This window comes from Numida meleagris, unplaced genomic scaffold (assembly GCF_002078875.1).
Source record: "Numida meleagris isolate 19003 breed g44 Domestic line unplaced genomic scaffold, NumMel1.0 unplaced_Scaffold292, whole genome shotgun sequence".
NCBI classification, from domain to species: domain Eukaryota; kingdom Metazoa; phylum Chordata; class Aves; order Galliformes; family Numididae; genus Numida; species Numida meleagris.
The window spans coordinates 53,303-79,428 of record NW_018364538.1 but is presented as its reverse complement, the minus strand read 5'-3'; the positions used below and the strand labels follow the sequence as shown (position 1 = coordinate 79,428).

The 26,126-nt window shown below is 39.2% G+C and overlaps 1 protein-coding gene across 1 annotated transcript in view; it reads left to right on the top strand.

Annotated features, from left to right (window-relative positions):
• The window catches only part of LOC110391077 (contactin-associated protein-like 4), a gene marked incomplete at its 5' end in the record, with an annotated part of 165,060 nt that overhangs the window by 112,505 nt on the left and 26,429 nt on the right, over positions 1-26,126 (top strand). Inside the window, 4 exons of the mRNA XM_021382803.1 lie at positions 4,618-4,815; positions 11,215-11,371; positions 12,865-12,992; positions 25,850-26,020. Coding sequence (XP_021238478.1) covers positions 4,618-4,815; positions 11,215-11,371; positions 12,865-12,992; positions 25,850-26,020 — 654 coding nt within the window. The remainder of the gene's footprint in view (positions 1-4,617; positions 4,816-11,214; positions 11,372-12,864; positions 12,993-25,849; positions 26,021-26,126) is intronic.

The following is a 26,126-nucleotide window of genomic DNA, read 5'->3' as shown; positions in this document are numbered from 1 at the left end:
GAGTGACCCGCCTGCTACATTAGGGAAAGGCTGTTGATGTGGTCTACCTAGACTTCAGCAAAGCCTTTGACACTGTCTCCCCCGGTATTCTCCTGGAGAAGCTGGCAGCCCACGGCTTTGACAGGTACACTCTTTGCTGGGTGAAGAACTGAAGATTGTGTAGAGGAAGTGGACCTGGGGGTACTGGTCAATGCTCGCTGAACATGAGCTGGCAGTGTGCCCAGGTGGCCAAGAAGGCCAATGGCATCCTGGTTTGTACCAGAAATAGTGTTGCTAGCAGGAGCGGGGAAGGAACTGTCCTTCTGTTCTCAGCACTGGTGAGGCCGCACCTCGAGTACTGTGTTCAGTTTTGGGCCCCTCACTGCAAGAAAGACATTGAGGCCCTGGAGCATGTTCAGAGGAGCGCAGCGAAGCTGGTGAGGGGTCTGGAGCACAGGCCTTATGAGGAGCGGCTGAGGGAGCTGGGATTGTTCAGTCTGGAGAAGAGGAGGCTCAGGAGAGACCTTATCACTCTCTATAACTACCTGAAGGGAGGTTGTGGTGAGCTGGGGGTCAGCCTCTTCTCTTGTGTAACTAGTGATAGGACTAGAGGGAATGGCCTCAAGATGCGCCAGGAGAGATTCAGGCTGTGTCTTAGGAAATACTACTTTTCCAAAAGAGTGGTCAGGCTCTGCAATGGGATGTCCAGGGAGGCGATGAAGTCACCAACCCTGGAGGTGATCAGGGAGCATTTTGGCCTTGTGTTGAGGGACATGGTTTAGTGAGAACTGTTGGTGATAGATGGATGGTTGAACTGGATGGTCTGGTAGGTCTTTTCCAACCTTAGTGATTCTATTATATACTGATGTTCTGTCTCTTATTTTTTGTGTCCAGAATAACTTAAACATACTTGTGTTCATATGCATATACAAAAAGAATTATTTACTTACTATATTTCCAGAAACCTGCTTTTTCATATCTTATATATGTATATACTTAATATAAAATTTGTCCAAATCATACAATTAATGATAAAAAAATTGCATAAGACTCCTTTCAGTCTATTATCTTCAGAATAGGAATCTCATCCTGAAGTTTCCTGTAGGTCTCCTGATGAATATTTGCACTTTAAATGGCAGTCTGTTCTTTTCTTACTCTAAATATATTTTAGTGTCAGCCAAGAATTCTTCAGAATTAACACCAACTCTTTCAACCTGTCTTTATAGGATAGATGCTTCAGCCCACTGGTCATCACCGTGGCCCTCCTCTGGACTCACTCTAATAACTTCATGCATTCCTTATGCTTGGAGCCCCAGAACTGAATGAATCTCCTGAATCTCTTCAGGTGATTTGTCACAATAGCAGAGTAGAAGAGCAGAATCACCTCCCTCAACCTACTGGTCGTGCTTCTTTTCAGGATATTGTTGATTTCCTAGTCTGCAAGCATACATTTCCAGATCATGTTGTCTTTTTCTTCAATGGATGTCCCCTCATCCTTCTCATCAGGGCTGCTCTCAATCCATTCTCTGACCATCTTGTATTTGCACTTGGGATTATCCTGGAAGAAGTGCAGGACCATGTACTTAGCCTTGTTGAACAGCAGGTTCACAAGTGCTTCTTATTTTTATCAAGCTCCCCCTGGGTGGCATCCCTTCTCTCCAAAGTGTTTTGGTAACATCTTCAAACTTGCATACTCTATCCCACTGTTCATGTAAACGAAAGAGATGTTGAATAATACCATTTCAGGTATCCTTCTTATCAGCTAACATCAGTAAAGGACCTGGTTTAGTCAATCATGTTTTGATCTGCATCAAAAGAAATGTGACCAGAAAGATGAGGGAGGGGATTCTCCCCAAATCCTCTAGAGATTAAACCATTGACGACTACTCCTTGGAGGCAGCTTTCCATTTTAGAGGCTGTAATGATGTGCAAGATTATTAAATGTTTTGCTCAAGTCCAGGAAGATGGTGTCATTTTTTCTTCCTTTATGTACCACTTCTGTAACCCTGTTGTAGAAGTGTCAGGTTTGTCTGGCACAATTTACTCTTAACGAAGTGTTGGCTGTCATTAACCACCTCTGGTGTTTTCCATAGGAGTTAGCACAGTTTTCAGAAGGATCTGCCCATGATTTTGCTGGGTACAGAGGTGAGAATAACTAGCATGTAGTTCCCCAGTTCTGTGGGTTTTTCCCCCCCTTTTCTGTAAGGGGATTTATGTTTTCTCTTTTCCAGTCACTGGATTTTATCAGACTACCATGGCTTTTCAGATCAAATGGGCAGTGGTTTAACAACTTCTTCTACTAGTTCCCTCGGGACACTCAATTCTCAGGCTCCACATTTAAGGAACCTTAAGGTTTCTGAAATGGTCTTAAACTAGATCTTCTCTTATTATGGGTGACACTTCTTTCTTCCAATTCCTGCCTTTGGAATTTGTGAATTGGTCAGTGTGGCTAAAACACTTGCCTTTGAAGACTGAGGAAAATAAAGCATCAGTACGTCAGACTTTTCACTTTCCTTGGTAATCAGTTCTCCTGTTTCCATCAGCAGAGGACCCTCATTCTCTCTACTCTTCCTTTTTTTCACTGAGGTGCCTGCAAAGACCATTCTTGTTGTCCTCACAGTCATTGGCCAGTTTAAATTCTATCTGAGGTTTAACTTTCCTTACTTGATTACTGGTTGCTAGATGATGTTTTGGTATTCCACCCAAGTTGTTTGTTCTTGTTTCCACTCTCTGTCAGCTTTCTTTTTGTGTTTGAGTTTGGCCAGAATCTCCTTGTTCATCCATATAGTTCTCATTGCATTTTTGCCCGACTTCTCTTTGTTGGGATGCATTCCTCCTGAGCTTGGAGGAGGTGATCCCTGAATATTAACCAGATTTCTCTTCCTGCATAGCCGTTTTTTTTTGTGAGAATGAGGTCCAGTATAACATGTCTCCTTGATGACTGCTCCATCATTCAGAGAAGGAAAGTATTATCAATACAGTCCAGGAAACTCCCTGGGTTTTTCATGCCAGCCTGCTATGTTGTCCCTCTAACAGATATTAGGGTGGCATGAAGTCCAGGGTTTGTAAACATGAAACTGCTTCTATCTGCCTGTAGAGGAACACATCTGTTTATTCTTCCTGGCCATGTGGCCTATAGTCTCTCACTATAATTTCCACTAGCCCTGTCTTCCCTTTAATCCTGATCCAGAAGCTCAGTCAGCTCCTCATACATCCCCAGACAGAGCTCTGTGATTACAGTTAGTCACAGACATAGAGGGCAATACCCTTTCCTTGTTTCCCATACATGTACTTCCTAATAAAATTATATCTTTCCATTCCAGCACTCCAGTAATAGGATCCATCCTACCATGTCTCCACGATGCTAATAAGATCATATCTCTGCAAGCTTTCTCACATGCCTTGCTTCTTCCCAACACTATGTGCTTTAACTGAGTGCATTAGGAACTTAAGAGGGCCACTTCAGCACGTTGTGTTCTTGAAAAGCATTTGGGGAATTTCTCTGTAAAGCTGTCTGGTAGGCAGATGCATGCTAGCATGAAATTGCTGGAACCTGCTCCCATAGCTCTGAGACTAGCTTAAAAATTCCAGTTCCCCTTGTTTATTTCCCATGATATGTGTGTTATGTAAAGGCATTTATGTTGAGACCCCTGGTGAAAATTATTGGCTGGCATTTTTTTCTCCTGTTCTTCAGTTAAGCTCCCATTGATTGCTGAGCCTTTTCCTATCTACTGACAAGCACTGCTAACATTGGCTTCAAACTGGTAAAAGTTTCTATTTCCATCTCCCAGTAGACACCATCTGACCACAATAGACCAAGTTTCTCAAAGTGAGTCCAAGCTAGTAGTCAGCCTATGGTTTCTGGCAGCTTTTAAGGTAAAGCCTTCATAGACATTAGTTTTAGTTTACGTTGCTTTTGTTGTATAGTTTTTCTTCTTGGTAAGATTTTTGCAATTAAAAATGCTCTCAATAAATGTTGTAGAAAGTCGAAAGAAGACTTTTAATGGAAGAATAACAGTGAAGTATCAACATAACTAAAAAGCTAATTAACTCGTTTGCTCAGTGTAGAAAGATGGCTTCAAGTTGTAGAAAGTCTCTTTCACAGCAGACTGCATATTATAATGTACATGTTTAAAAATGTGTAATTTATTGCTAGCTATTCAAGCATTTGAATGATATATATATTCATATGCAAGTATTTCCTTTTATTACAAAAGCATTACTCTGGAAGATATTTTCTCAAAAATAATGTCCAGAGTACTGAATATTTGCTAGTGGTTCATGATAGACATATTTCACAGACACATTCACCTTTATTATTTCACTGCAGTTACAAACTGAACTCTTATTCCAGAGACAATTATGTATTTCTCTTCATTTACTGCTTTCTTTCTCAATAAACGTAACAAGCTGAATACTGGCAACAGTCATTGTATGGTAACCTATTTATAAATAAAAACAGTGATTAACTGGTTTCATTTTTGCTCCATGGTTTATGTCTGTGTTTCATATGCTCAAAAGCATTTTTTTTTATCAAAGTATTTGATTTGCAGTTTGGTGGATTTAACTGTCCCTTCTATTTTCATTACCTATTCAGTTACTTGCATTCTTTATTACTTTTCATCTGTGTTTTGAAAGATACAACATGGACAATAATACAGCACAACAACACCAACTTAACCAGAATCAAAAGTGCTAATCGAGAGAATCCCTACGCTGCATTTTTCAAGTACTCTGCCAGCCTAAACCAGCTTCAGGCTACAATTAACCATGCAGAACACTGTGAACAGGAGATTGCTTACCACTGCAAAAGGTCAAGGCTTTTAGATAAGCCAGGTAAGTAAAACAAATAGCATTAAATATACAGGATATTTTATTTCACTGTCTACTAAAGGCATTTATTTTTACCAATTTATTTTTTACCAACCATATTATTTGCTGAGTTTTGAAAAACTAAGCCAAATTGTTTTATTTGTCTATCAGTAAATCAAACTTCTCAAATTGATTTCTTGACATTGTTTTCTACTAAATAGAGGCCTCAAAGTTGAAAAGTCTCTGGTTATTCTCAACCCTTTCTTTATATATGCCTCATCCTTGCCTATATCATGGACATCACTGGACTTCTTAGACTAACATTCAGTCCTGGAAGAATTTTTACTTATTGATGCCCTTGCAGCATAAAACATCAGCCTACTGCATAAGATATTCCACTGAGCCTTTGTTTTACCTGTAGATTCCTGATTCAAGTTTTGGTTAGGTATTTGAAAGCCTGGTTTACACCCAGCAGAGGGTTTCAAGATTGTGCTGACTAGGTATTTTATAATTTTGGCTATTAAATGTTACACACAGTGAAATACAAGGAAAAACAAAATCCAGTTCAAGCTGGAAACCATGAAAAAAAAAAAGAAAGCTCAGAGAAGAAAGCAGGGAAAAACTCAGGAAAGCAAGACTTTCTAACTTCTTATTTTTGTATCAATTGACATAGCACAGAAATGCAGGTTTTGTTAGAAATTTAAGAGCACAACTAGTCAATTCTGCTAAACTATCTAACATTTAGAGTTTTAAATGATCATAGAATCACCTGCAATCGCCTTTCAGGTATTTGAAGAGAGCAGTAAGGTCTCCCCTCAGCCTCCTCTTCCCCAGTCTAAATAGCCCCATTTCCTTCAGTTGCTCCTCATAGGGCATATTCTCCAAGCCCTTCACCAGCCTTGTTGCCCTTCTTTGGACCTGCTCCAGCACCTCAATATCCCTTCTGTACTGAGGTGCCCAAAACTGAACACAGGACTCGAGGTGAGGCCTCACCAATGCCAAGTACAGGGGCAGGATGACTTCTCTAGTCCTGCTCACCACCCCGTTCCTGATACAATCCAGGATGCCATTGGCCTTCTTGGCCACCTAGGCACACTGCTGACTCATATTTAGCTGACTGTCCATCAGTACACCAAGGTCCTTTTCTGTCAGGCAGCCTTCCAGCCACTCCTCCCCAAGCCTGTAGGGTTGGCTGGAGTTGTTGCGACCAAAATGCAGGACCCGACACTTGACCCCATTGAAACTCATACAGTTTACCCTTAGCCCTTCAATCCAGTCTGTCCAGGTCCCTCTGTGGTGCCTTACTACCCTCTGGCAGATCAACACTCCCTCCCAAATTGGTGTTGTCTGTGAACTTACTGAGGATGTATTCAATCCCCTCATCAAGATCACTGATAAAGATGTTAAATAGGAGTGGCCCCAGTATTGAGTGCTGGGAGACACCACTCGTGACTGGCCATCAGCTGGATTTAACTCCACTGACCACAACTCTCTGGGCTCAGCCATCCAGCCAGTGTTTCACCCAGCAGAGTGTATGCCCATCCAAACCGTGGGCAGCCAGCTTCTCCAGAAGGATGTTGTGGAGAACAGTGTCAGAAGCTTTACTGAAGTCCAGATAGACGACATCAGTAGCCTTACCTTCATCCACTAAGCAGGTCAGCTTGTCATAGAATGATATCAAGTTTGTCAAGCAGGATCTATCATTCATGAATCCATGCTGACTGGGCCTGATCCCCTGGTAGACCTTTCACTGACCCATGATAGCTCTCGAGATTATCCATTCCGTTACCTTCCCTGGCACCAATGTGAGACTGATAGGTTGGTAGCTACTGGGATCATCTTTCCAGCCCTTCTTGAAGATGGGCAATGCATTTGCTAGTTTCCAGTCCACTGAGACATCCCCGTTTAGCCAGGACTGCTGAAGAGTAATGGAGAGCAGCTTGGCAACCACATTCACCAACTCCCTCAGCACTCTGGGGTGCAGTCCATCTGGCCTCATGGACTTGAGAATGTCCAGCTTTTGAAGCAGGTCCAAAACCATTTCCTCATGGATCATGCAGGGCCTAATCTGTTCTCCATTCCTATCTTCTAGTGCAAGGGGCTGTGTGCCTAGGGAACAACTAGTTTTATTATTAAAGACTGAAGCAAAGAAGTCACTAAGTACCTCAGCCTTATCCTGATCCTTGGTCACTGTGTTCCCCTCTGTGTCCAGTAAGGGATGGAGATTCTCCCTAGCCCTCCTCTTACTGTTGATGTATTTATAGAAATATTTATTGTTGTCCTTCACCTCAGTGGCCAAGTTTAGTTCTAGCTGGGCTTTGGCCTTTCTAATTTTCTCCCTGCACAGCATCACTAGGTACTTGTAATCCTCACAATTTACTTGCCCCCTCTTCCAAAGACCATAAACTTTCCTTTTGTTCTCTAATTCCAGCCAAAGGCTTCTGTTCAGCCAGGCCAGTCTCATTCCCTGTCGGCTCGTCTTCCGTGACTTGAGGATGGTCAGCTCCTGAACCTTTAAAATAACTTCCTTAAAGTATTCCCAGCCTTCCTGAGCTTCCATGCCCTCCAGCACTACCTCGCAAGGGACTCTCTCAACCATGGTCTGAAAGAGACCAATGTCTGCCCTTCAGAAGTCCAGCGTGATGCTTCTGCTGACTCCCCTCCATGGTTCAACAAGGATCAAGAAATATATCATTTCGTGGTCACTTTGGTCCAGCCTTTACATCTACCACAAGACCTTCTCTGTTAACAAGCAGTAGGTCCAGGAGTGTGCTTCCCCTTGTTGGCTCTCTCACCATCTGTGTCAGGAAGCTATCTCCCACAAACTCTAGGAACCTCCAGGACTGTTCCCTTTCTGCTGTATTATATTTCCAGCAGACATCTGGGAAATTGAAGTCCCCCATGAGAACAACGGTTAGAGACTGAGAGACCTCACCCACCTGTCTGTAAAGTATCTTATCCACTTCTTCATCCTTCACAATAGGAACCTTCATCCACCTCTTCACCTTCATGATGAATTAATCAGGGGAGACCTTATTGCTCTCTTCAAATACCTGAAAAGTGATTGCAGCGAGAGGGGGGTTGGTCTCTTCTCACTCGTGACAGGTGACAGGACAAGGGGAAATGGGCTCAAGTTGCACCAGGTGAGGTTTAGGTTGGATATCAGGAAAAGCTACTTTCTAGAAAGGGCTGCTAAGCACCGGAATAGGCTCCCGAGGTAGGTGATTGAATCACCATTCCTGAATGTGTTTAAAAACCGTTTGGATGTGGTGCGCAGGGACATGATTTAGTGGTGAGTTGTTAGAGTTATGGTAGTATAGTTAGGTTGTGGTTGGACTTTATGATCCTGAGGGCCTTTTCCAACCTGAGAAATTCTATGATTGTAAGCATTCCTGATTAAATCATTTTTTTAATAATAAAATTCATATGTATCTTACTGAATCATCTTTTAACTGCATAGACTAGATTAGCACAGCACTGTAACACTGAGCTATTTACAGAGTTAGTTGTATCAGTGTTGCTGAATTAGTTTTCTACAAGATATCCATAAACTCCCAGGAATGGTTAAGTTATCTGCTGTTAAGCAAAATGAGCAATGCCTTGATAGGCACTGGTTAAAACTTGGATGCATCTGTATTTACTAGAGGTGCAGTATTTTAAATATATCCTAAAATATTTTTTAATCTGAAAAATATTTTAAACTGCTGACTCTACAAAATATAAACACTAAACTTTTTCTCTGAGGCTGTGAAAGTATTTCCCAAGTCCTTCAACTTGCCATAATTTTCTTTCTGACTATATGAATTTACAACTGATTTCAGGGAAAGAGAGAAATTCAGAACAAATCTAGCATCTTTTCAAAATTTTAAGGTCATGTCACCAAATAAAAGAATTCTTTCATTTATCTTTCAATTGAAAAAGAATAGCAAGGGGAGAGTATATTTCTCATTCTCTCCATATACTTATGATTTCATGTTTAAAATTGTTACTGGAAAATATAGTTATGTGCTTCTGAGAGCTTTGAAATATATTTTTCACCTACTTTTATGTGGAATATGCAATTTCCATCTTGTTCCAGGCACGCATTTTAACAGGCATTTAGGGTTGCAGTGTGACACAATACCATAATCTTACAAATTTAGAAGATTAATTAATTTTTTTTGTTGCTGTTGTTCTACTTCTTACTATGAATTATAGCTAAATTTGTGAAAATTTTCAGCCTATTATGAAAAGCTCATAGACCTAAATAAGAATTCTGTTTAGAAAATAAAGTTTTAAGAAAATGAGGGAACTTTTGGAAGGCAAAATGATCTAATTGGAATATTTATAACAATAGCTTTCTGACTTGTTGTTATTTCATCCATTTGCATCTGAAGATGATCTTTACCAAGTCTTCCTTCTTTGAATTACTTTATAGATAGCACTACAAAACAGAAAAACAAAAACCAATCACATATAGCTAATGGATATAGCAAAAATTGAAACAAAATTCAAATAACATTTTACTGCAAATAAATTTGTTCTGTTTCATTTATTATGACCTCAGTGGAATATCATAATTTGGAATGCAAATATGTACATTATCAAATTGCCTGTGGAGATCCCTCCCACTTTTGTGATTTATAATCTCCACAAGCTGTGCCTGACAAACACAAAATTTGATTATTATCACGAGACATTTTTAGAGACACAAATTACAGATATTAATTCTTTACCAACTGTGTTTTAAGAATATATTATATTCAGTCAGCCTGATAGTATTTTTAAACTATGTCACTAAAGATGTTACTTGTTAATACATCTACATGGCCGTTATGAAGAAATCTCTAGCCCCTTTTATTAGTATACATTGCTTAAACAATGTTTAATAACAAAGTAGGGATGACAATCTGTACTAATAAGTATGAAGCTGCAGCATTTCTGTAAATATTCTCTTCTCATAGTTCTATATGAACAAACAACAAAGGCTAGCTTGTAAATACATCCTAATGTCAAAAACTGGGAATATTAATTCGTGACCACAATGTAAAGCTAAGAGATGCTGTTGAAACAGCAGAAAGGTACTGATTTTTTTTTACAGCACTTTTCGTTGGAAGCCTTTTAAAGGGTTGCCTGGTGAATTATTTATAAAATGTCATCAGATTTTCTTCCTTCTGTGAGGGCTTGCAAATACAAACACTGATATTGGACATCAATGCTATACGGAAGTTCGACTTTTCCAGAAACTGTTTGCAGTCTTTCTTTGGCCTGATGAGCCAACAGTCATGTGATAATGAGTACAGTCAATATGTTTGCTAGCTGACAGATTGTCAGCATAAAAGAGGTGTTATCTAACAGTGGGATTTAATAAACAGTGGCACTTGTAAGTAAAGTTGAAACTAGGATTAATTCGAGCTTATTCCTGTGGCCTTCTGCTAAATTTTTTGAGCTTCAACAACAGCAAAAAATAATTGTTTCTACAGGAAACTACAGTTTAACACTACTGGATGTCTTCTCATGCCCTGACCTTAATATGTTGCAACTTTTAACCTTCTTCCCTCTCATTTGGGATGATTTCTCTATACACTTTGTATATTTTAGACATTTTCTGTTTGGTATATTTTTTCTGTCACTGGTCTTGCTTGACAGCACTTTAAGCTTAATCCTCAGGACTTTAAAATTAAGGAAACATCCAGTTTTATCATTTTATTATTAAAAAACTGACCAAATGCATAATACAGAGAAGCAATACACTAGGGAAACTACTCTTATCTATAACAAATATGCCAATTTTCTCATGAGACCCAGTCACTAACATGATTTTTGCTGTCTCTGAGTATATGAATTCTGAATCTGCAACATGTGATGTAACACCTGTCTTTGAGTAATTTGATTAACACTGCATAATAATTCTATTCACTTGTTTAATGTGCATCACAGGTATGAGTACTACTCTGCATTACTCTTAGTAGTAGGATAAGTCCATTTCTGCATTTTCTATAATTCTTCCGATTTGATTCCTGGTAGTTCCATTATGTGAAATTGATCTTTTGAAATTAAACAACCTTAGTTTTTTAACATGATGTTATATCTTTGTTCATAGATCATTTCAAAATAAATTATGTAAATTGACTGATTAGTATAAATGATTCCAATGTAACGTTTGGCTATGCTAGGTACTGTGAGTTCTGTTCTCCACTAATACAAGCAAGTACCTGTGACAGTTATTTACTACCTGATAGTGAGGTATTAGAATGAGTATTTCCTCACAAGGTAAAGGTGATAGCTTTTTTTTTTTTTTAATTGTTGTTCTTTAAAGTTTTTAGATTTGAAGAACAGTTTTCTTCCTCATAGAATTTTGGATAATTGTTTGGATGAAAAAAAAAAAAATGGGAGGAGTAATAGATAAGCCTGGGCACTGATTTTCTCAAACCTACCTTTTAGATGGGTTGCCGCTCAGCTGGTGGATCGGAAGGACCAATGAAATACAGACTTACTGGGGAGGTTCTTTTCCTGCTGTTCAGAAATGCACTTGTGGCTTAGAAGGGAGTTGCATCGATTCCCAGCACTATTGCAACTGCAATGCTGACAGAAATGAATGGTGACTTTTAAAATTACTGTTTATTCATAACACTTTGTCCTGGAATGCAAATAAAGAAGCACAGGCCTTTGCAAAACCATTGTAAATTTAAATTATCATAGTGTCACCTGCTACTTTAAGATAGCACTGTTACACAATTACATGTATTATGAGTTATTTTAAGTTCTTTCAATTTGAATTCTGGTGAATTTGGGTAAGATTTATTTTATACAGAATTTTTTCTAATTTTCAAATGAATTTAATATTATATTTTAAGGTGTTGGCTCTTGTCTATACAACTTTAGTCATTTGTTTATAGAATTCTGTAAACAATCAAAGCTAACAAGTTCTGGGGGAAAAAAGCTACAAATTCTAGGGAATTTCAAAGATCATTTTTAACAGCACTTCTAACTAACTTTAGACTTTTCAACTTTTTTTTTTAAATTGATATTAAACTTGGACACTCTCATTGTCAGCAGAACTTATACATTATCCAAATTATTCTAAGGGAATTTAAGTTTTTTCAAGATGTAGATTTTCCACTGAAAAAGTATTAGATCAAGCTTTCTCAATAAAAAATGTAGGATAGTTAAAAGCAGACTGTGACTTTTAATCAACTCAATTTAATGAACTTTCAAGTTTTTAAACTTTTAAAGCAAATTTAATTTACATAAATCCCATTCAACAAATAAATTAATATGTGCATATTAATACATTTATCAAAATCTGTTTTTTTGCAAATAGAAAATTTAAAGAAAAAAAATTAAAGAAAAAAAAAATTTAAAGCACCTTCATGTGCTCAAAAGGAATAGCTTATTTTCTCTGCAAGCTAGATATTCACTGTTCCTTTAGAAGAACATGAATTTGCTTGGAAAATGACTCATCATAAGCAGAAAACTCTTCCCATTCTCTTGGTTAATTTTGCTGATCAATCTCTAACCATTGTGATTTCCAGATGACCCTTCATCTCTTAGTTCACACACTTGTCTCTAACTTAGCCTTGACTAGTGAAGGATGATTCAGGTAGAAATGGATCTAAAGGACAAATTGAACTTTCTAGGATACTCCTGAGCATTCTAGAGATTGAATGTTTCCATGGGCTCTTGAGAAGAAATCTTAGAGCCAGCACTGCTGTTTTCTGAAATTTAGTAGGTCAGTTCTGACACTAAATTAACAGAAGACATTAAATAAGGAGTTCTGTCTGAAATTAGAAGTACTAGCTCAGAACACTGGGATTCTTATTTTCTTTTCTGTACGTTACTTATTTGAAGAAGATGGATCTTTTCCTGTACACTCAACATGACTTCATATTTTTCTATTTGATTTTTCTTTAATTTTGCAAAAATGAAAAGAAAAAACATGTTAAACTTATTAGAAAGTTATGCCAAGATATTTAACTTTCTTTATCCTTCAGAATTTAACTGTATATTTTTTCCCAACAGTGTGTCAATAATATTGAAATGTTCATCAGAATCACAGAGACACTTGAGAGAGCTTTTGTTTTACCTTTTCAGGACTAATGATACTGGATTCCTTTCCTTCAAGGAGCATCTACCAGTAACTGAAATTGTGGTCACAGACACTGACAGACCAAATTCTGAAGCAGCTTACAGACTGGGACCTTTGCTTTGTCGTGGTGACAGTAAGTAACAGATATGGAGTTTTGCTAAATAAGGACAGATTTTGGCTATAATAAGTTTTAAATATCATTTGTTAAACAGCTTAGGACGTGACTTTGCAAAAACTCTATGCAATTCTTTCAGTAATTAGAAAGTAAAAAGACAAAGTGAAGTGGCCAATTCAAATCAAAGTAGAATTATAAAGAAGTATATTTTTGAGGATATATAATGAAGATCAGTGTAGTGCATAGTTAGTATAGTATATATTATATGGTATTTATTATCATATATACTATATGTTATTTCTAATAAAAATTTAGAAGAGGAAAGAACAACTTACTAAAGATCTTAATTAAAGCATTGAATAGGCTGGATTTGGTCTATAGTTTAGTAAGGGATTAAAATCTTAAATGAGTCTAATTTCTTTGCCTGAAATGCTCCACATTGCTTCATGTAATTATAAGTTACTACTTTTATTTGTTATGTGATGTTCTTCTTTCATCATATTTTGTGATTATTTTTGTTCTATGGTTGTTGTTTTTTTCTCACTTTGCCAAATGTATTTAACTTTTCTGATTAAAAAGAAATGAACACCAGTAAAAAATACTGATCTGTACTTTTAAGCTTACTCAGGAGACTACATATATCAGGAAATTATTATTACATATATTAACAAATTAGCATGTATTTATTTCAATATCATAGAATCATCTTCAATTTCATTCCTCTGACTTGTCAATGTAATTAGGAAGATTTTACCTGAAGCAGAGCATTGTAATTTTCTTGTGAAACCTTATGAAGCTTGCGGGAAAACAAAACAAAAAACTGTTAGGTGCATCCTTTTCACTGCTATGGCATGCATTTTTGAACTGATTACTTATCCTACATATCATAGAACTATGAAGTCCTACTATATAATTATAAATCCTAATATATGAGTATGAATATATAAATCCTAATATATAATAATCCTATTGGGTTAGGATAAAGAATCATGGGATAATTCAGATCAGAATAAGATCTAAGGAGGTTTCCTGCTCACAGTCATATCAGCCATGATCTCAGATCAGTTATCTCTGTGCTTTGTTAAACTGAGCAGAGAAATCTACAACAGTGGAGCCTGCACTGCTTGGCTATCCTCATGGAGAATTTATTTCTACTTAGATCAAGTCTGAAATTCTCTTGTTTCAATATCGCTTTCTCTGAAACTCAATTCAAAGTGAAGAGCTTGATTTTATCTTCTTGATGATTTCCCTTAGGTTTGGAAAGCTCCTGTTAATCCTCCCCAAAATGTCCTTTCTCTAGGCTGAACCAGCCCTTGTTCCTCAGCCTGAAAGGTAGTAAAAATGCTAGTCTTGAATGACAATCCAATCTCACTCTAGTTTACAGAAGTTTCTCCTGTACTGCTTGTCCTGAAAAATAATCCAGCATCCAGCTGTTGTCTCATGAGTGTTGAGTGAAGGGGAATAATCACCTCCCTTAACGCACTTGATATGCTCCTGCTCAAACAGCCAGGTGGCCCGTCAATGTGGCCAGAGACAATGAACCAGGAAAAGCTACAACAGTGAAATAGAATTATTTATGGCTAATGTTATACTAGTAATGGTAGAAATATAAATTTCTTACTTTCCAAGTTACCAAATATTATTAATTATGAAACTTGACCCCAATTATCACAAATCTTACAACAGAGAACCCAACTTGCATTCCTTTGTGAACCATTAAAACATGTAGACAGTTCTGACACCCACTGACCTCCCTGCCTTTATTTGATGTTTTCTTAGTCTGAATAAATTAACTGTTCCAAAATTTCATACAGATGCTAAATGATCACTTTATTTCTGGGTATACTACAATAGAGAATAAGGAAGAATACAAGTCTGAGTCCAAATGTCTGAAAAATAATCCAGTAATGTCCAGTGACAATATGGAACTGTACTTCAGGAAAAAGAAATTTAGGATTGAAATAATTTTAGTGAAAACATTTTTTGGATTACAATAGGTACACATACATTTATAAATAAAAGCATTTTAATGAAATTTATTTTCTTCTGTATGTTTGAATAAATGGAGAACAACAAAAAATACTTAGCAGCAAAGATTTATTCCTCAGAAGGGCTGTCAAACAAAGGTAATTATTCTTAGATTCACAAATGTGAAAAGAATACTCTCCTGAGAGATTTTTGCTTATTTCTGCTTGTCTAAAGGTAAATTATTTGATTCTACTTCATAGGGAATATTTTTAAATTAAATACTTTTTGCTCATTCTATCAGACAAATTCTTCAGAATTACTCACTCGTAAATCATACAAAAATGTGAGTGAGAAGGTTGAGTTGTATTTGTGATGCGCTCTCTACACTGTTAAATGAATCATACCTAAAAAATGTAAATTCTCATTGCACAAATAATTTATTTCTGACACTTATATGCCTGACATCTTACAAATAAAAAGAACTGTTTATTTCTACAGCAAAAACAAAACAAAACAACACACACACACACACACACACACACACACACACAAATTCACTAAGTTTCTGAGTTATTTCATAAGGTATTTCTGAGTAATCGTACAGAATGGCATTAAAGCAGATGAGCAGAATTTGCCTTCTCCTCATTGCACTTTTATTTTAATTTTCAAATAATATTCAGGAAAAGATCCAGAGGCTGGGATTTGAAGTGAGGACAATGAACCGAGTGTATATGCACTCATAACTACTCATAATTTGATTTTTAAATAATTTGTGAGTTTTCCATCAGTTGAGTTTATTTATTTTTATTTATTTTTTAATCCAGATTGAGTATTTTTCCTAATATAAAGGCTCTTTATCAAACAAAACTTGGTTTTGAAGAATTTATATGGCCTATAGTATATCTGAAGTTGGACTACATGATTATAGTTTTTCCTTCTGATCATTTAATCTTTGAGTTTTACAGCAAGCTACAATGTAATGGAGCCTGAATTACTGATGTAGATAGAATAGCTGTATTCCACTAGTTCTCAGACATGAATACTTGCCAGCTGATGAGACTTTATAAAATTAGGAGGACAGCTTTATAAGAAGCAATTTACACAGTTCTCAGTAATTTTGCCCTCCCCACTGCTGTGCTGGATAAAAGGGATATTTTTACACATATCAAAGCTGACAGAAACGTGGGACAAAGAAATAGTTGTGAATAAAATATCTAATAGGTGGTGATGATTTTCCCATTTGCTTTTGCACGGGAATAAAGCAAATCTACAGCCATTGTCTCCCATTGCCCTCAAAATTGCCATTTCTACACACTGGATGGCCTCACAATTTAAGATGTCTGACAGAGAGGATCAGACTGAAGACAACAGGAAAAATCCTTTTCCTCTACTAGTAGCTTAACTAGATCAGAGAACCTAGTAGTGTAGATCAGACTCATAGGATCTATGATTTACAATGAACACACTTTGTGCAGTATTAGCTTTCTATGTTACTACTACGGTACATAAATTATTTAATCATGGGTACATTTCAGTGAAATTCAAAGATCCTCTTGATGTACCAGACACTAGAATCTGGCTGTTATGGAGAAGAGCACACTCTGCTGGAAACTCACCACATACCTTTGAAATCTTTCACAAAATCCTTTAAAGTCAAAGAATGTGTGAAAGCTGGAAGGCAGATTAAATGCCATCTTCAAAAAGACTACAGTTGCTTTGATAACTAAGATCTCAAGAATAACCATAGTGTTCTTTAACTGTGCCTGTCTCTGTACATATCTTAAATGCACATCAGTTAGTGATTTGATCTGTTAGAGGGAGAAAAGGCTAGTTAAAAAATCTGCAGAAAGTGTTGTTATGCAGTATAAAATCTGCATTCATTTTTATTGTTGATGGAGTTTCACACAAAAAAGATTAATGATGCATCAGTTACAAATAACAAAAATAAATAAAAAATAAAAAAAGAATCAAATATAAGTTTTATTTGAAAAGCTCACAGAGAACTGTGATTTACAGTTACCCAATTGTTTTGAAGGAATCACTTTTATTATGTTTGCAATATTTATATGGCTAGTTTATCTGTCACACTTGTCTCTCTTTCATGTTACAACTGGAATCTCAAAAGATTATTTAACATATACAAAAAAAACCAAAAGGATTGTGTCTTTTGTTGTTGTTGTTTTTGTTTTTCCCTCAGTATAAATATACTATCATTGTATTTATAACAAATACGATTTTTTTTTTAACTCATAAGAATGCATTCTTACTACTTAGATAAAATGCTGACTTGTGTTTTACCATTCCAGATAACTAAGTGACTATGAGTCAGATACCATAAAGCGAAGAACTTATTTTCCTTCTTTGACTTACAGCAGCATGAAATACTGTATAATATACTTTTGTTAGATCTATATTTAGCCTGTTTTATTGATATAGTATGTTAACTTTCATAAATCAGATAATTTTCAGGGCTAGGAAAAAGCAAAGCTGGATAAGAAAAGACACAGGAAATTAAGAAGGGAAGGGTAATTTTAAGAGTCTCAATACAAAAGTAGAGTTTCTCCTTGAAAGAGGAAGTACTCTACCCATTCTTTATGTTACTGTACTCTGGTAGTTCATCTGAAGTCGTTAAACTCTGTCCACTCTGTCCTCCTCCAAGGACTCCATTCTGATTTACAAAGGTCATTCACATACTTCACTGAGGATAATTCTATCATTACTTCACTGCTTCTGCTGTTGCTGTTTACTAGCAACATTAGCAACAGCTAGATCTGTTTACTAGCAATGCCTTACCAATGAAATTACTAGTTTTAAACTCCCTGTTGTGCCTGAATTACTGGTAATAGTAAGAGCATTTGTTTAATATACTTGAGTCATGACTGTGATGAAGTTGTCTCTGTGGGAGCTGTGATCTCAGAAACTTCAGAAACATGATTTTAAAACTGATCCCAATATGTTAGGTTGCTTCCATCAGCTTACAGTGCTTCATATATGACAATAATCTTTCTTCTGCAGTGAAGTAGACAGCACGGAAGAGCAAAGTACAAAGCTATGTTTTTTTCTTCCAGTCTCAGCTGTCTGTTTGCATTCAGTTGGCAATCCCAACTGGCAAGAGTCACAGCAAGCAATTTCCAGAATATACATAAATTTCCTATCATGATGATTTTCTAGGTCCAGGATCTCAATTCTGACAAAAACTCTGCTAAAAACCCAGGAGGAATGAGGGAACAGGCTTTGATTTTACTTCAGTAGGCTGTGGTTTGGGCCTCCGCTCAATTTTGCAGATAAGAAAACTTTGTAAACTTCTTCACTCTCTGCCCCTTCCTCCCCTCCCCACCCAAATTGGAGAGTGACTTAAAAAATGTGCATTTTTCTTGTTCAATTATTTAGGAAGTTATTGAATACTATATTTGATTTAAAAAGAAATATAATAAAGAAATACAGATATATGTGTAAGAGTTCAGCAGAAATAAGTTACATTTAGTTGAACTGCATATAGATTATGTTCCAATTAGAAGAGAATACTATATGCAATTTTTAATAATCAGGAACAAAATGAATTATGATTAAATGCAAACTTAGTTATGTAATTGGTCAGGCACAAATTAAAATATAACCATGTAGCTTTTTTTGAGTAACGTTTACATTATATTCATTGAGTAAATAAAAATTCATGTGAATTTTTATACTATAATCAATGAAGGGAGAAGATAGGTTCACAGAATTAAAATTTTTATTTCCATTCACAGGAATTACTATTAGGAATTATTATTAATTATTCTATCCTCTTTGCAATAGCTGGCAAAACTTGACTGGACTGCAGTAATAGCACAACTCTTCTATGTTAGAAATATAAATGACTCTGACAGTAATAATTTAGAATAAAAGTAATTAATTAGAATTAGAGTAGTTAAGTTAGAAGGAACCTGCAAAGATCAAGTTCAATTGCCTAATGATTTCAGAGCTTAATAAAAGTTAAAGCATATTATTGAGCACATTATCCAAATGTGTCTTGAACACCGAGACATCCACCATTTCACTAGACAGCCTGTTCCAGTGGTTGACAGGGCAAGGAGCAATGGCCTAAAACTTGAATTTAGGAAGTTCCATACAAACATGCAGAAGAACTTCTTTATGGTAAGGGTGACGGAGCACTGGAACAGGTTTTCCAGAGAGGTTGTGGAGTATCCTTCTATTGAGATGTTCAAGACCTGTCTGGATGCCCAGAAGTGCGACTTTGTACGGAACCTACTTTAGCAGGGCAGCTGGACTTAATGATCCCGTGAGCCCAATTCCAACCCCTGCAATTCTGAGATTCTATTGTCATCCTCCTGGTAAATAAATTTATCCTAATATCTAATTGGAACCTTCCCTAGCAAAGCTTTGTACCATTACTTCTCATCCCCTTGTTGTTTACCAGGGAGAAGAGAATGGCACCTCCTTCTCCATTTTCATAGAATCATAGAAGCACTTTAAATATCATTTAGTTCCAACCCTCCGTTGGACAGGATTCCCACCCACTACCTAGGGCCCCATCACAGAATCACAGAATCATTGAATGGCTTGAGTTGGAAGGGACTCCAAGGATCACTGGTTCCAACCTCCCTACCACAGGCTGGGCCACCAACCTCCAGATCTTGTCCTAGATCAGGTTACCCAGGGCCCCATCCAACCTGGTCTTGAACACCTCCAGGGATAGAGCATTCACAACCTTTCTGGGCAGCCTGTTCCAGCACCTCACCACTCTCTGTAAAGAACTTCCCCCGATATCCAATCTAAACCTTCCCTCCTTGAACTTAAAACCATTACTCCTTGTCCTATCACTGTCTACCCTTGTAAAAAGTTGATTTCCCTCCTGTTTATAAGTTTAAATACTGGAAGGCTGCAATGAGGTCTCTTCACAGCCTTCTCCAGGCTGAACAAGCCCAGCTCCCTCAGCCTGTCTTCATAAGGAAGGTGCTCCAGCCCTCTGATCATCTTCGTGGTCCTCATCTGGATGCTCTCCAATAGCTCCACATCTTTCCTGTATCAAGGGCCCCAGACCTGGACGCAGTACTCCAGATGGGGCCTCATGAAGGCAGAGTTGAGACAGACAATCACATCCCTGTTCCTGCTGCTCACCCCTCTTCTGATGGAGCCCAGGATACTATTGGCCTTCTGAGCTGCAAGAGCACACTGCTGGCTCATGTTCAGTTTTTCATCCACTGGGACACCCAGATGCTTCTCCACAGGGCTACTCTCAAGGAGTTCTTATCTCGGTCTGTAAATGTATCTGGGATTACTCTGATCCAAATGCAAAACCTTGCACTTTGCTATGTTGAACCTCATTACGTTCACATGGGCCCACCTTTCAAGTTTGTCGAGGTCCCTCTGGATGGCATCCCTTCCTTCTAATGTGTCAAGTGCACCACTCAGCTTGGTGTCACTGGCAAACTTACTGAGAGTGCGCTTGATCCCATCATCAATGTCACTGATGAAGATGCTGAAGAGCACCAGCCCCAGGACAGAACCCTTGGGGACACATCTTGTTACCAGCTTCCATCTGGATATAGCGCCGTTCACCACAACCCTCTGTCTATGGCCTTCCAACCAATTCCTTATCCATCAAATAGTCCACCTCTCAAATCCATATATTTCCAATTTAGAGATAAAGATGTGGTGGGGGACTGTGTCAAAGGCCTTGCACAAGTGCAGGTAGATGACATCGGTCACCTTTCTTTGTCTATCAGTGTCATAACTCCATCATAGAAGGCCACAAGATTGGTCAGGCATGACCTTCCCTTGGTAAAGCCATGCTGGCTGTCTCAGATCACACGCTCATTTCTCATGTGATCTAGCATGTCATCCAGGAGGATCTGTTCCATGATCTTCCCAGGCACAGAGGTGAGGCTCACCAGCCTGTAGTTCCCTGGGACTTCCTTCCTCCCTTTCTTTTAAATGGAAGTAATGTTTCCTTTTTTCCAGTCTCCAGGCACATGACCTGACAGCAACCACATCAGCCAGCTCTTTTAGGACCCTGGGATGCATATCATCTGACCCCATAGACTTGTATACATTCAGTCTCCTGAAGTGGTCTTAGACTTGCTCTGCCCTTACAGTGGGGAAGGGGGTGAGGAGGTGAATTACTTCCCCATTTCCCACCTAGAGGCTCAGGGATGTAAGCTTCAGGATGTGAGAAATACAAGAATCCTGGCTGCTAGTGAAGACTGAGGCAAATATCTCATTTAGTACAACAGCCTTCTCTATATCTGTCATAGCCAGTTCTCCTTTCTCATTTACGCTGCCTTTGGCCTGCCTCTTCTGGCCAATGTAACTATAGAATCCCTTCTTGTTTTTTTTTTTAACATCCCTCACCAAGTTCAGTTCCATCTGCTCCTTGGCTTTCCTAATCCCCCCTCTGCAAGTCTGACAGCATTCCTGTATTCTTTCCAGGTGACATGCCCTTATTTCCACAGCTTGTACAGTCTCTTCCCCTCAGTCTGACCAGCAGGTCCTTGTCAAGCCATGCTGATTTCCTGCCTCCACTGTCCACTTTCTTATTCTGGGGGACAAAGAGTGCTTGTGCTCTCAAAAAGGCATCATTAGAGAGCATCCATCTTTCTTCCACTCCTTTGTCTCTGTGGAAAGCTTCCTGGGAGATCTCATCCAACAATTCCTTAAACAGCCTCAAGTTTGCTCTCCCGAAGCTCAGGGTGCTGACTTCACTTTCTGCCAGCCCCACCTTCATCAAGATTACAAACTCAACCAGGACATGGTCACTGCAGCCTAGGCTGCCTCCAATCTTAATGCCTTTAGTGATCTCCTCTGCACTGGTGAGCACCAGATCCAGCAGCACTTCACCTCTGATTGGTCTACCCAGTACTTGAACTAGAAAGCAATCATCCACAGACTCCAGTAATCCCCTACATTTCTTGCAGCTTGCCATGTGGTTTTCCTAGCAGATATTCAGGTGGTTTAAATCCCCCATCAGGATGAACGCCTTCAAACACGATGCCTCTTGCAGCTGAAGGAAGAAGGCCTCATCAGGAGGCTCCCCTTGATCAGGTGGCCTGTAGTAAACCCTTACCACCAGGTGCTCTTCATTAGTCCTGTCCCTAATTCTAACCCATAGGCTCTCAGCCTGTTCCTCACCATTTCTCAGATGGAGCTTCTCACAGTCTATCCACTCTTTAACATAGAGGGCAACTCCCCCACCCTTCCTCCTTTGCCTGTCGCTTCTAAAGAGCCGATACCCCTCAATGGTGGTGTTCCAGTAATGGGAGTCCTCCCACCATGTTTCTGTGACAGCAAAGAGATCATAATTTTCCAAGCACATCATGGTTTCCAATTCCTCTTGCTTATTTCCCATGCTGTGTGTATTGGTATAAAGGCACTTCAGCTGGGCTTTCTGTCACACCACCTTTCTAGAGAAGCCCTCCCTCAAACCTCTGGAAGGAATGTGAAGATTTCCCCCACTGCTTCGTAGAGGGACATGAGAAGGTTTCGGGCAGTGGTTTGTCAACATTAACTCCGCTAAGGAGTCCCCACAAGATCGTACAAGACAGTTCAGAGGCTTTTCCCTGCAATCTCCTGGTGTGACAGCAGCCCCTTGCCTTTCTCTGTCCCATCACACTTGACTCTATTCCTCTATCAAATCTACTATAAAGCCCTGGACTACTCATTCCATCCTAGTGAGCCTCATTGTATCCCATTCCTACCTAGTTTAAAGTCTTCTCAGTGAGCCTCACCAGCTCAAGGGCTAGGATCTATTTCCCTCTTAGAGACAGGTGACATCCATTTGCAGCCATTAGGTCAGGTGCAAAGTAAACCACCCTGTGGTTGAAGAACCCAAAGTTCTTGTGGCAGCACCAACCTCTCAGCCACTTATTCATTACCTTGGTTTTCCTAGCCCACTCTGTATCCCTCTCTGCCCTAGAAGGGATAGAAGAAAATATCACTTGTGCTCCCTCTCCCTCAACCAACTGCCCTAAAGCCCTGAAGTCTTTTTTGGTACTTTACAGCTTCTCTGAGCTACTTCATCGCTGCCTGCCTGAACTATCAGTAATGGGTAGTAATCAGAGGAGTGAACCAGATCTGGGAGTTTTCTAGTTATGTCCTTGACCTGGGCCCCAGGGAGGCAGAACATTCCCCTGCGGGTCAGGTCCAGTCTGCATATGGAACCCTTTGTTCCCCCAAAAGGGATTTGTGTACAACAGTAGCTCTTCAGTCTTCCAGGCAGAGGCAGTCTGGAGATGAAGAGTTGACTGCCTTGCCCTTGGCAACATCTTAGTCAAACCTTCCCCTGCCTCCTCGCTCATCTCCCCTTCAATGTCCAGTGCCTCAAACCTATTACCTGGGGAAGTGAGGTAGGTAGGGAAGGGATTTGCCCATGATGCAGAGCCAGAACTGTCTTCCATCTCTCCTCATCTCTTAGGTCCCCTCCTCTCTGCTCAGCAGTTATGGGGCAGGGGGTCCATCACTTATTGGGGGATATCTCCCTGATGCTTTTCACTCCAGCATGCCAAGGATTTAGTCCACCAATCTCCCACACGCACTCCCTGATGATCCCTAAACTCTCCACCTCCTCCTTGAGCTCTGCCACCATACTGAGCAGATCTTCCACCTGCTCACACCTCATGCAGATAGAATTCCTGCTGCCCTTCTCAGACAGCAGCAGGCTCAGGCACTCCCTTCAGCTGGAGACCTGAACAGCCACATTCTTGGGCAGGGCCTCTGTCTGGGTTGCCACAGTCTTCTGGGGCAAGCTCATTGCCTTGTGGAGACCATCCAACTTGACCTTCAAACATCCGGGGATGGGACATCCACTTCTCTGGGCAACCTGTGCTAGTGTCTCACCACCCTCTGAGAAAATAATTTTGTCCCAATGTCAGTATCTCTCCTCTTTTAGTTTAAAACCATTCTCCCTTGTCCTATCACTATTAGATCTTGTAAAAAGTTGGTCTATCTACTGCTTATAAGCTCCCTTTATGTACTGGAAGGCCATGATGAGGTCTGCCCAGAGCTTTCTCTTCTGCAAACTGAGTAAGCCCAGCTTCCTCAGCCTGTCTTCATAGAAGTGCTCCTGCCTTCTGATCATCTTAATGGCTCTGCTCTGGACCAAATCCAGCAGATGGGGACTCCGGCCTTGATGCAGTATGTCAGATGAAGCTCAGAGGGGCAAAGCAGAGGGTTCCATCACTTCCCTCAGTCTTCTGGCCACTCTCGTTTTGATGGAGCCCAGGATAAAGTTGGCTTTCTGGGCTGCAAGAGCACACCACCGGCTTGCATCAAGCTTTCCATCCACCAGAACCTCCAAGTCCTTCTTTGCAGGACTGCTTTCTAGAAGTTTTTCTCTGTTTGTAGATATAGCTGGGCTTGCACTGACCCAGGTTCAGCATCTTGCACTTGTCATTGTTGAACCTCAATAGGTTCACATGGGTCCATTTCTCAAGCTTTTCCAGGTTCCTTTGGATAGCATCCCTTCCTTCTTTTGTAGCAACTGCACAGCTCTGCTTAGCGTCATTAGCAAACTTGCTGAGGGTACACTCAATCCCTCTATCCCGATCACTGCTAAAAATGTTGAAGAACACCAGTCCCAAGACACAGCAACACCACTCATCACAGTCCTCCTCCTGGACATAGGTCATTTAACCACAACCCTCTGGCAGTGACCATCCAACCAATTCCTTATCCACTGAATAGTCCACCCTTCAAATCCATATCTTTCCAATTTAAAAATAACAATGTGATGTGAGACCATATAGAAGGCCTTGCAGAATTCCAGGTAGATTGCATCAGTTACTCTTCCTTTGTCTAATGATGCTGTTGCTCCATCATGGAGGCTCCATCTGAGGCTGTCAGATAGGTCAGGCACAATCTGCCCTTGGTGAAGCTGTGCTGTTGTCACCTCTTTGTCTTGCCTGTGCCTTTCAAGATACAGTAGGATCTGTCCATGATCTTTCTAGGCACAGATGTGAATATCCTCTAACTAGCTTCCCAGATTTTCCTTTCTAATTCATTTTCCCTCATCTTGATGTCCTCTTCTCCAAACTGGACAACCCAAGTGTCCTCAGCTTTTCTTCATAAGACATAGCTTCCAGCTCTGTTACTAGTTTGGGTGCTTTTTTCAAACACACTAAAGTACCTTAACATCCTTTTCATATTTTGGATCCCAGAACTAAACAGAAAGTGGAGAGGAGAGGAGAGGAGAGGAGAGGAGAGNGGAGAGGAGAGGAGAGGAGAGGAGAGGAGAGGAGAGAACTGATCCTAGAACTGAGTTCTGGAGAACACTACTCATGACTGGTTATCAACTATATGTTCCTCAATTCAGTATGAAACTTTGAGCTCTGTCATTCAGCCAGTTCATCACCCAGTGTAGCAGGTACCTGTTCATCTCACAGTTGGACAGTTTATCCAGATAAATACACAGTGATGGATACTATCAAAGACCTTACCAAAACTCAGAAAGATTCATCATCTACTAAGCCTTATTGCAGAAAGACATAATAACTTATGCAGGACTTTCCCTTTATGAACCTATATTCATCACAGCTTTATTCTGTAAATACCTTTCAGTAGAATCCAAATCAGTGTTCTCCATAACTTTTCCAGACATTGAAATTTATACAAGCTATTGAAGGCTGATAGTTCTTCATTCAAAGCTGCTAAGCCTGTTTGTGTCCAAAAAGAGTGTATCAGGCCTTAACTGAGATTCCAAGCATTTAATTTCTCATTAAGTGAGTTTTAGTTTCCAGAATAGGGCACCTTAACTTCTTGTGCTGACTCACTGTTTTGTGAATATGTGCTCTGAACAGTGAAAGTCCTTCTCAGACACCGGCACTTTCCTTTACTTAATTGGTTACAAAACTTATACTGGCAATATTAGACAACATTATATCTATTATTTAATCTTTCATTTTGACAACCAGGAGCATTTTGGAACTCAGCATCCTTCAATACAGAAACGTCCTATCTGCATTTCCCCACTTTCCATGGAGAATTCAGTGCAGATGTATCATTTTTCTTTAAAACTACTGCTTCTTCAGGAATGTTTTTAGAAAACCTGGGAATTCAAGATTTCATAAGGATAGAGTTATACTGTAAGTAGCAACGTTGGTGGGTTTGGGTTTTTTTTTTAAATTATTATTATTATTACTATTATTATTACTATTATTATTTTGTTTTAACTTTTGGTTGGAATATATA